The sequence below is a fragment of the Lathyrus oleraceus genome, chromosome 2 (assembly GCF_024323335.1).
Source record: "Lathyrus oleraceus cultivar Zhongwan6 chromosome 2, CAAS_Psat_ZW6_1.0, whole genome shotgun sequence".
In the NCBI taxonomy this organism is placed as follows: domain Eukaryota; kingdom Viridiplantae; phylum Streptophyta; class Magnoliopsida; order Fabales; family Fabaceae; genus Lathyrus; species Lathyrus oleraceus.
In genome coordinates, this window is record NC_066580.1 from 145011396 (window position 1) to 145022583 (window position 11188).

Consider the following 11188-nt stretch of genomic DNA (forward strand, 5'->3'; position numbering starts at 1 on the left):
ACAAAGGACTTTCAAGAAAAAAATATTATTATCAAACGGCAACCTAAGTAAACAGGTCCTACATTTGTGGGTAGTGCCTTGTAAATTTAAGACTCTTTCCATTGAATTTATTAAAATGTCTAGTAATTTTGATTGAGTTGATTGAATCAACATGTTGCAAAAGTAACCTTTATTGTGTAAATTTAATTCAATCAGAATTATAAAAGAGGTAGTGTGGAATTGTTCATGCAAACTATTATGATCGACCAAAAGGAACACATAGTTTAGCTAAATAATTGCATACTTGTGATGGTAAATATGTGGTAATTATTAATTTTATCTATGTGGATAATGATTGATGTCAAAGACCTCCATTATCTGACTGACCTTATTACTAATGTTTCATCATTGCGTGAGATTACCGTTTACAGTTAATTTGCAATCAAAGATTACGAATTAATGGTGTGTTTGGTATCTTACTTAAGTCTTTTAATTTATCAGTACAAATGAATGTCTATATAATAATTTATTGACATATCAGTAATGATGTTGTATGAGTGTAAATCTTTCAAGTGTTTATTTGATTTCACTCGCATATAAGATAAACATATGACGATTGTAAGAATTTATTATTTATAAATATTAATTGTCTTAAAATAAATACTACTGACAATTGATTTTATTGCCTAAATACTTAATATCAATGATGAATTTGGTATTTTGGTGAGTAATGTTTGCTACCTTTTGTTATTCTCTTTTAAGGTAAATCTAACTTATGATCATAAAATATGTCATTTCCTAATTTTTGATATCATTTAAGATGACACAATTTTTTTTTACATTTTCTTTGTTTAATCTAAGGTATTTTTAAAGCACAAATTCTCATTGGAATGATGACTTTTTATTAAGATTATTAAGCAAAAAAGATATCAGAAGTGCATTATAAAACTATTTAATCTTGCTAAAACACTATAGTTTCGTTAATTAGGTGTCTTTGTCAAAAATTTAGCATATGATATTCTCTTTGCATAATTAAATTTATAACTATTAAAGTTAGAAATTATTCTTTAATAGAATAATTTCATAAAGCGTGAAATAAAGAAAAAGTTGAAGTAAGAGAAAATAAAATAATGCTCATTCGGTAAATACCTCGAAGGATAAGGAAAAATAAATAATAATAATAAAATATGATCTGAACTAACAAATGCTTAATGGTGTCTAACGATACATCAATTTAAAGAGGATAAAATTGGTGAAGATGATATTTTTTTAGTTATTTTTAACTATTTTAGATTATCATTATAAGCTTAAATTTGTATTTAAAAGACAATTTGGTGAATCAATAAAGTTTTGTTTTAATATGATAACTTCTTTTTTTAAATGATGGATTCAATTTGTCTTTTAAATTTAAATATTATTATAGTTAATTCAGTCATGACTTGTGACAATCTAGAATTTTTGAAAAATTTGAGAAATATAAACTTTAGTCCCAAGTTAAAGAATATTTTGAGACAAATATCGTAATGTCTCTTATGAACATTGAGTTTTGGGAAGAGATATGGTCAAAGAACAAACATTAAAATTATAACATACTGCGCATTTTGTTATTTCACTCTCTGTTATTTTCGTTCTTTTTCACGTTAGGGTTCTCACTGCTACGATTTTCGCTACTTCTAAGGCGTTCTCCTTCCACCTCTGTTAGATCTACGACGTTTCCTCCTTCTATTAATTCGTTGTTAGCTGTTCGATTTTGACACCATAGGTATTTTTCTAATCTTCATATTACTTGGTTTCTCTTCTGACGTTCGCTATTGTTCATTTTTGGTTTCATTTTTCTTGGTTCATACATTTATTGAGTATTCTCAACAATAATTATTGTGTTGCAATGCTAGCAATGGAGACTAGGCATTATGGGTTAAATTTCACCAACTGTTCCATTTTTTTTAGTTCTTTATTGTTAACTATGATTAAAATGACTCTTTATTTATTGATTTATTGATGTTATATATATATATATATATATATATATATATATATATATATATATATATATATATATATATATATATATATATATATATATATATATATATATATATATATATATATATAATATATATATAATATATATATATATATATATATATATATATGGTTAGGGTGAAACTTTTTTCGAATTGATGCAGATACTTGTGTCCTGAACCCTATCCGGAGGAGAATTTGGAGTTTCTTAAATCACAGAATATTCGTCTATTTCAATTTGGAATTGAGGGGAAAACGGTAATTTTTTATATTCGTATTCATCATATATGTGTTCAAATGTGTTTAATCATGTTATTTCAATGTATGATGTTTTGAATTGGGTTTTGATTGTTGTTAAAAAGTCTGTGATTGTTTGAATCATTCTGAATTTTGTTAATGAAATTTCATTGAAATCATGAAATGTATGTGTATTACTCAAAGTTTGAATTTTTTCTGTGATTGTGTTATTTTTGCAGATTATTAGATTAGGGTTTTAGGTTTAATTGTATAATTAGGGGAAAAAGGGGGTTTGGGGTTTATCATAAATATGGGTTGGTGTTAGCTGCTAATAATCATGAAATTTGACCTATGTGGATTGGTGATTCATTTTTGGTTTTATCTTTTTTTTATTTTTATTTTAGAGTTAATAAATCTTTGTATTTTTCTGCAGGAAGTTTCTTTACCTATTCTCAGTGATTCTATTATGGAGGCTTTGAAAATTTTACTTGGTATTTGAAGCAAGCTTATTCAACTTTGAAATGCAGATTTTTTGTATATCTTTGTTGGTGTTTCTCTTGTTTGTTAGATATCTAATTCCTTAATTTTGTCTGGTTTCAGATGTGAGAAATCATCCTGTTTTGATTCATTGCAAACGAGGAAAGGTATAAGATTAATCACTTGCAAGTTTATCTTCTCAATTCTGAATTTCTATTTTGAATTCCTAATTGTTTGTTCTAATGATGATTTTTCTTCTGTAATGCAGCATAGAACAGGTTGTGTAGTTGGTTGCTTCAGAAAGATGCAGAACTGGTGTCTGTCTTCTGTGTTTGAGGAGTACCAGCGCTATGCTGGTGCTAAATCCAGAACAACGGATTTAACATTTATAGAGATGTTTGACATCATAAATCTTAGGCAGTGCCTCTACAACATCATCTACCAGTATCAAGGTGCTTCAAAGAAGCGCAGATTGATGTATCAAGGCGAGACTACACAGAAGCCACCCCGTTTGACATCGTTTTAGCTGCTGCACTGGCTATTAACTCCATTTTTGGATTTGGAAGAGAACTCATACTTCAAAGTAATTTTTTGGAGTCTTTGAACATATATCCTTAGGGTTTTTAAAGATCTTTTGAGTACTGCTATTGACATGCATATTCTCAAAGATGCTTTTGCTACTTAGTTTTATTCATAGTTAACAATAAAGAACTAAAAAAAACATACATCTCAGAGATGCTTTTGCTACTTAGTTTTATTTCTTTTTAAGTTATGAATTGGTTGTATATTTAGAATCTTTAGAAGTTAAACGATTATATATCAGTGGATTGTTGTATATGTATGGATTGTTGTATATAAGGCTTGTTGAATGCAATGTGTGAAAAAGGGCTTCAAATTATACAGTTTTAGGTGTACTGCTTCAATATACAGGTTGTCTAAAATAAATAAATAAATATAGCGCTTTTTTTAAAAAAAAATTTAAATAACCACCCACTTTAGAGGGCGCTTTCCAAAATAAGCGCCCTCTAAACCCTTTAAATTTCCACTTTAGAGGGCGCTTTCTAGTAAAAGCGCCCTCTAAACCCTTAAAAGTTTCCACTTTAGAGGGCGCTTTCCAGTAAAAGCGCCCTCTAAACCCTTAAAAGTTTCCACTTTAGAGAGCGCTTTCTTTAAAAAGCGCCCTCTAAAGTGACCCTTAAAGGGCTTAAAGAGCCACTTTAGAGAGCGCTTTCACCAGGAAAAAAAGCGCTGTCTTCACCTATGCCAGCGCCAGATTAGAGGGCGCTTTAAAGCGCTGTTATAGGCCAAAAAAAGCGCACTCTTTTCCCTTATTTGGCGTAGTGAAAATTGAGTGAAAAAGAATTGGTTCTAACTTAATTCATATAGTTGCTATTTATATAGCAAATTTGGACTCTCATACGGATATTATTGTTTTTTCTCTCAATTAAATTAAGAAATTAATTCTTGAAGATCAAACTCAACATCCTCAAGAACTAAAGCATCAAGTGTTATAAACAAATGACGGGAAATATAAAATTTATTCTGTATGATTGAAAGACTCTGTTATGATAGTTGTGACACTTGTTACTTGTTATAAATTTGGAGCTTCATAAGATGGATATCAAGTTAGTGTTTCTTCATGGAGACATTAAGAAATACAATATGGTGCAACAGGAGAAAATTTTGTGTCAATAGATACAAAATTTATGGTTTATGAACAAATAAAAACTATTTATGAGTTAATTGAATTGTCACATTAGTGGTACCATAATATTTCATAAGGTAATTGTCTCGTTTGATTATAAGATGTCTATTATGAAAAATTATTGGGTTTTATAAGTCCAATAAGAGTAAGTTTATGTTCCTAGTTTAATGAGTCGATTTTTATTTTATTTAGTAAGTAATGATATATGATTGTTGTGTAAAACCGATAAATCTCTAACAAAAGTTTAGTGATGAAAGATCTTGGGCACATATCTTTTGTATTAGGTATTTAGATACTTAGAGATTATTCTCAAGGTATCATCCGACTATCACAAAAGATATATATATATATATATATATATATATATATATATATATATATAAAGATGAAAATAAAATGAAATACAATAAACTCAGGTATGTCTCAATTATCAAAGGAGACTGTTGAGTCTCTATCATTATCCAAAATAAAAGAATCTAAAAATTTAGAAAATTAAGTTTTTTTTTTAATACTTTTTCGGATTTTGGGAATCTTATGTATTCTCTTATATATATGTATCCAGAATAAACGTATATATAATGAGATCATTTGGCAGATACGAAAATTCAAAATTTGAATTGTTTAAATGACAATAAGTATTGTTATAGAGAACAGAAGAACTTGTGCTTACATATTATAGATCGAATAATTTGGAGATCATCTGAATATTTGACTCTTATCGTTTTGGATGTCTATATAATGGGCATCCTAACTCAAGAAATGACAATAAGTATTTATGTCACTTGGTTGCATATAGTAAAAGATTTTGAAAGACAACTCAGGCTATATTGTGACATAAGTCAGTCAGATAATGTTTCAACAACTGTTTTATAAAGTTTATAAACTTATAGGTGGTTGTTGTTGTTGATGGATAGAACATATAGATAGAAATTTTATGCTAGCTGAGTTATTAATCAAAGACTTGCCATATAAGGTGTTTCATATGATTGTTGTCACTAATGATGTCCTAGATTAGTGAGAGTCACTCCTTCTTTATGTTTTATAATATTGTTTTGATATCGATACAGACTTTATGTTTAGATTGTCTACATAAATAAAGCTTATGAGGTTATTATTGTTATAACCATTTCTGTATTGTTTGTGCAAATATTGAATTTGAAAACTTCAGTTTGATCTCAATAGATAAGTCACTTGGACCATTTGGAAATATGCATGATTCAGATATCACATTACATGAAATTTTCATACCACTCATCATATCGATCTATATCATCAAGTACATTGATATGATGGTCGTCGGGGTTCTGTCACGTTGTACATCAGTGACAACAACCGTGATGGTCCCATTATTGATGTATGAGGTGGACCAGATTATAAAGTTGAAATCTAAAGATAAATAGAATTCTGATACGCGCCTAAAGAATTGTGACATAATTATTAAAAATATATAGGCAAAGTGGGAGATTGTTGAAATATTTTATAATTTAAATATTATTTAATTATTATATTTCAATAATTATTATGTGGGTATATATATTTTAATTATATTAGATATTTATTAAATTAAGAGGCTTATATACATTTTCGTATTATCTATTCTATTCTGCACTAAAGTATATGACATAATATGTATAACATATATATCTGATTAATTGTTATTGATTTAATTCCAAAATGTAAGACTTGCTATTTTGACAATATAATTTAAATTTTCTTTGATGTTGGTATAAATTTTGTGTGATGCATATAGAAAAAATATTTATAAAACAAATTTTATTATTAAAAAATGTTAATTTTAAAAAAGAAATATTTGTAAAAACTAAAAATAAAAAGACATATACCAACTGCTAATTTCGTATATACCAACTGAATTTACCCGATGGATAAAGTAATTAAATAGTGTAATTAGCCGTTGCTATTGTCTTGAAATTTTGACCAAACTCAAAAGTTGTCGTTGGTATAAGATATTAGAACGTAAAATTACCGTTGATATAACAAATTATAGTTGACGGAAGCAAACGTCCGTTAGTTTATATTTTTTTACTTTTACTAATGGCGTTTGGACCTTTACCAACATATTTTTGCCGTTGATACATGTCAAATTTCTTGTAGTGGTCCGGAGATACATTATATAAAACATAATTTTTTTTTTATTTTCACGTGGTGATTAAAAAACTTATAAAATACATTAAGAAATCCTCGATTTTTTTAACCTACTTCGTGACCCATAAACGTAACCCATAAACATTAAAAGAATCTATTAACATTTAAATAGGACACTTGACCATTCTCTTCTACCAACTATCTCTCCTCCAATTTCCCAACTTCAACCTCTTTACTTAACTTATAGGATGTCTAACCTAAACACACTAGAGTTGTTAGCACTTATAAATTTGAATCATGATAATTCTTAATCTCCAAAGTGACACATTCTTAATTTAAAAGATTTCTAATAAACAACCTCTTGTATGCATCACATCATCAACTTTCTATTTCATTGGTCCCTTTTCGTCCTAAGTTTAAGTTAGAGATGAGAGATAGTTAGTTCACTTTTGCTAGATAATTGCAACAAATAAGAAAACATATTTTTTTTTTACTTTCAAGATGGTTTTAAAAGATTATTGCAACAAAACAAATTGTATTTTGAAAAACGTGTCATCATCACGTTGAATCAGACGAAGGGTGTGGAAAATAATATAGATAATGTTAACTTGTATCATTAGGATACAAATTAAAAAATCTACTATAATAAATTTGTATTAAAAAAATTAATTATATATTTTTATTAAAATCAGTGTATAATTTCTAAAACAATGTTAGGTATTTAGTTTTTAACTTATGTTCCTAAGAAACAAATTAACATTATCCAAATAATATAGTAGTTTTCTTTTGCGTGGCAATATTTATTGATTTCATTATATAATTTGACAACTGGAGGTTTTTGTCCTCAGCTCAACTTGATCCAGATTTGTCTTTAAAAACTATAAATAATTGTGAATAATTTTGGCATTTTGTTCAAATAAAAAACAAATGATATAGAAAAAAATGAAGTAGGAAGAGAAGGTACCGGAGGTTTTTGTCCTCAGCTCAACTTGATCCATATTTGTCTTTAAAAACTATAAATAATTGTCAATAATTTTGGCATTTTGTTCATATAAAAAACAAATGATATAGAAAAAAGTGAACTAGGAAGAGAAGGTGCGGAACGTGATGTTCTACCATCACATGTCCAACGTTGGGGCAGTTGTAAGAAGGCATATAATATATCTGGAATCGTTTAGAGGACTCCATCACAGCTACCATCACATATCCCCTAATTTAACCATAATGTAATACCCTAGTAATATATATATATATATATATATATATATATATATATATATATATATATATAATATATATATATATATATATATATATATATATATATATATATATATATATATATATATATATATATATATATATATATATATATATATATATATATATATATATGAGATTAAATAGTCTTTTGGTTCAGATAAATTAGTGAATTTTTGATTTTGATCTATAATTTTTTTTTAACTTCCTATATCTCACTTTTTTGTTTGTTTTAGTCCCTAAAAGAAAAATCCATAAGAATACCGTAGATTTTTCTATGAATTTTGACTTTAAAGACTAAAAAAAAAATGAAACATAGGAAGTTAGACAATTTGTTTTTTTACAGAGATAAAATCAAAAACTACTAATTTATAGGGATCAAAATGCATTTAAACCAAATATATATTATTTTTTTAGTTTATACTGAATTTTTACAAATAAATTTTGTTTTTTTATTAAATTTATACATTTATATCAATTTTGATATGATACAGATTTTTAGTGAAAAACATATATTTTTTTATCGAATTTTTGAAATTACTATACCAAAATTATAGATTTATACCGACATTTTAGTAATGTCCGATAAAATCTAATTTTCTTTTTTGTATTTTTATATGAATTTAGAAACATATGCCATCATATATTAGATTTTATCGATAATTTTAAAATTGATAGTGGAAAGGAATATTAGCCAATTTAGAAATTTTCGGTAAGAACACATATATACTAATTAAGTTTCGTATATTTTAAAAAGTCAGTTAGGTGAATTTTTTTTGTCGTATAACATAAATTTGTTGATGCAATCACAACACTATAAAGGTGTCAGCATAATCACAATCATTCAAAAATAATACTATCAAATTTTTAAGAGATGTAGAAAAATATTTAGTATATATCAAATTTTTTGAAACATATAAATCTTTTGTTACACTTCAGATAATTTAATTAATTCGGTATTAAGTTATACTTAATTTTTTGTATAACCTAGCCGATATTTTTTGATTGAGAATAAACTTTGCAAAATAGTATTTTTAATATTATAAAAATATATGAAGGTGTTGAGTCCAATTGAAGGGTGTAAGAAAGATTCCTCCGAAAAGATTCCAACATGGGGAGATGTGATGGCTTTGTCTTTAAATGGCATATTGTTTAATAAATAAAAAGATAGAAATAAAAAATGACATAGGAAGAGAACGTGCTGAATGTGTTTTAACTATAAATCCACAAACACATGACTAGTTAGAGATAACAAACCATTCCATCTTAGAGACATGTCTTTTTCAGCAATAACAGTACTAGCTTTCCTTTTCATCACTTTCACATACTTTTTATTCACAATCTTCTCAAATCCAAAACAGAAAAACAGTAACCACAAGAAGCCACCAGGTCCACCAACACTACCTATAATCGGAAACCTTCACATGTTAGGAAAACTTCCTCATCGAAAACTTCAATCACTCTCCAAAAAATATGGTCCAATCATGTCCTTACAACTTGGTAAAGTACCAGCTGTTGTCATTTCATCTTCAAAAGCAGCAGAACTATTTCTCAAAACTCACGACTTAGCTTTTGCAAGCCGACCAAAGACTCAAGCCACTGATATCCTGTCTTACGGTTCCAAAGGGTTGGCTTTTGCTGAATATGGTCCTTATTGGCGTAATGTAAGAAAACTTGTCACTTTGAAACTTGTTTGTGCTTCCAAAGTTGAGAAGTTTGCTCCTATTAGAAAACAAGAGTTGGGTGCTTTAGTTAAATCTTTGGAGAAAGCTGCTTCAGTGGGTGAGGTTGTGAATGTTAGTGAGGCTGTAGAGAATGTTATAGAGGATATTGTGTATAAGATGGTGTTGGGTAGGAGTAAGCATGAGCAATTTGACATTAAGGGGTTGGTTAAAGAATCATTGAATTTGCTTGGAGCTTTTAATCTAGCTGATTTTGTTCCTTGGCTTGCTGCATTTGATTTTCAGGTATGTATCTGTTTGCCCTCAATTTACATGTATAATTATGTTAAGTTCATTGAAAATATTCATTTTGTGATTGATTTTATTTATTTAACTCATTGTTAGGGATTTAAAAAAGCATGCAAGAAAACCAGTAGAGCAATTGATGATGCACTAGAGGTGATAATATCAGACCATGAACAAGTTACTAATGTAGACAAAAATCGTCATGAAGATTTCATAGACATACTTCTTTCAATTGTAAACGAAAATATTGATAAGGAGAATGAACCAAATGATGTCATTGGTCGAACTAACATCAAGGCTATTTTACTCGACTTGTTAATGGCAACAATTGATACATCTTCTGCTGCGATTGGGTGGACTTTATCTGAACTCGTCAGGCATCCAAGAATCATGAAAATCTTGCAAAATGAAATTCTAAATGAAGTGGGAAATAAAAGAATGGTTGAAGAGAAGGATTTGAAAAAGTTTAATTACTTAGATATGGTGGTTGATGAATCCTTAAGACTTCATTCAGTTGGACCCTTACTAATCCCTCGTGAATCTAGAGAGAGCGCAACAGTAGATGGTTATTTTATAAAAGAAAAGACACGGGTTATAATAAATGCATGGGCAATAGGAAGAGATCCTAATGTTTGGTCCAAAAATGTTGAAGAATTCTATCCAGAGAGATTCATTGATAAGAAAATGAATTATCAAGGAAACGAGTTTGAATCACTACCATTTGGTTCTGGTCGTAGGGGTTGTTCTGGGATTCAAATGGGTTTAATTACTACTAAATTTATTATAGCACAACTGGTGCATTGTTTTAATTGGAAACTTCCACATAATGTGAGTCCTTCTAATTTGAATATGGAGGAGACATTTGGACTCTCTGCACCAAGAGCTCAACATTTGCACGCAATACCAAGTTATCGTTTGGTTGACGTCGAACTTGAATAAGTCTAAGAATAGACTTTATTTGTATTCAACATGATTACTACTGACAACCATGGAAAATTATAGGTCTATTAATGAAGTCAGTGTAAAATAAGTTAATGAATATTGATGATTCTCAATGTGTTAATGAACTTATATGTTAAATGTTGTCTTGTCTTTTGCTCAAAGTGTTTGTTTCATTTTTGTACATATAGGTTTTCCATTGAAAAAGTTCTTATTTTCAACCAAATATGTCATTATGTTTTTTGCGTAAAAAAGTAAGGAGTTTTGTTTTTGTCTTGAAGGGTTATTTTAAGTTCGACTTTTTAGAATTGAAAATTTTAAGGCTCCAAAACATGTAGGATGGGTTGAGTTTTAATATAGAGATAGTTCTATAACCATTATATTTTAATAAACCAATGTCTCTTATTAATTTCAATAACTCCATAGTTCATAGATGCTAACTTACTTCTTTCTATGACGTTACTAAATAGTTCTTGAAAATTCATTCTTAAAAAAAAGT

The 11188-nt window shown here is 28.1% G+C and overlaps 2 protein-coding genes across 3 annotated transcripts in view; both read left to right on the forward strand.

Annotated features, from left to right (window-relative positions):
- Window positions 1-10830, forward strand: part of LOC127118555 (cytochrome P450 CYP736A12) — a 69334-nt gene extending 58504 nt beyond the window's left edge. Inside the window, exons 2-3 of one of the 2 annotated variants that reach the window (XM_051048766.1) lie at window positions 9215-9750; window positions 9850-10830. In XM_051048766.1, the coding sequence (XP_050904723.1) occupies window positions 9215-9750; window positions 9850-10689 (1376 nt within the window). In that variant the 3' untranslated portion in view covers window positions 10690-10830. Of the gene's footprint in view, window positions 1-9172; window positions 9751-9849 lie in introns of both variants that reach the window. The other variant, XM_051048765.1, reaches the window with a different exon arrangement.
- LOC127120965 (tyrosine-protein phosphatase DSP3) lies at window positions 710-3241 on the forward strand. The gene is made up of 5 exons (XM_051051592.1): window positions 710-741; window positions 2166-2259; window positions 2672-2729; window positions 2839-2882; window positions 2984-3241. The coding sequence occupies exons 1-5, from the start codon at window positions 710-712 to the stop codon at window positions 3239-3241; spliced, it is 486 nt and encodes a 161-aa protein (XP_050907549.1).
- Window positions 10831-11188: the final 358 nt, after the last annotated feature.

Excerpts from the sequence above, each read along its gene's own strand:
- LOC127120965 (XM_051051592.1), top strand. The coding sequence starts at position 710 with ATGTTTGCTACCTTTTGTTATTCTCTTTTAAG. Across the intron at positions 742-2,165 it reads TTTTGTTATTCTCTTTTAAG|ATACTTGTGTCCTGAACCCT; the intron begins GTAAATCTAACT and ends GAATTGATGCAG. Across the intron at positions 2,730-2,838 it reads GGCTTTGAAAATTTTACTTG|ATGTGAGAAATCATCCTGTT; the intron begins GTATTTGAAGCA and ends GTCTGGTTTCAG.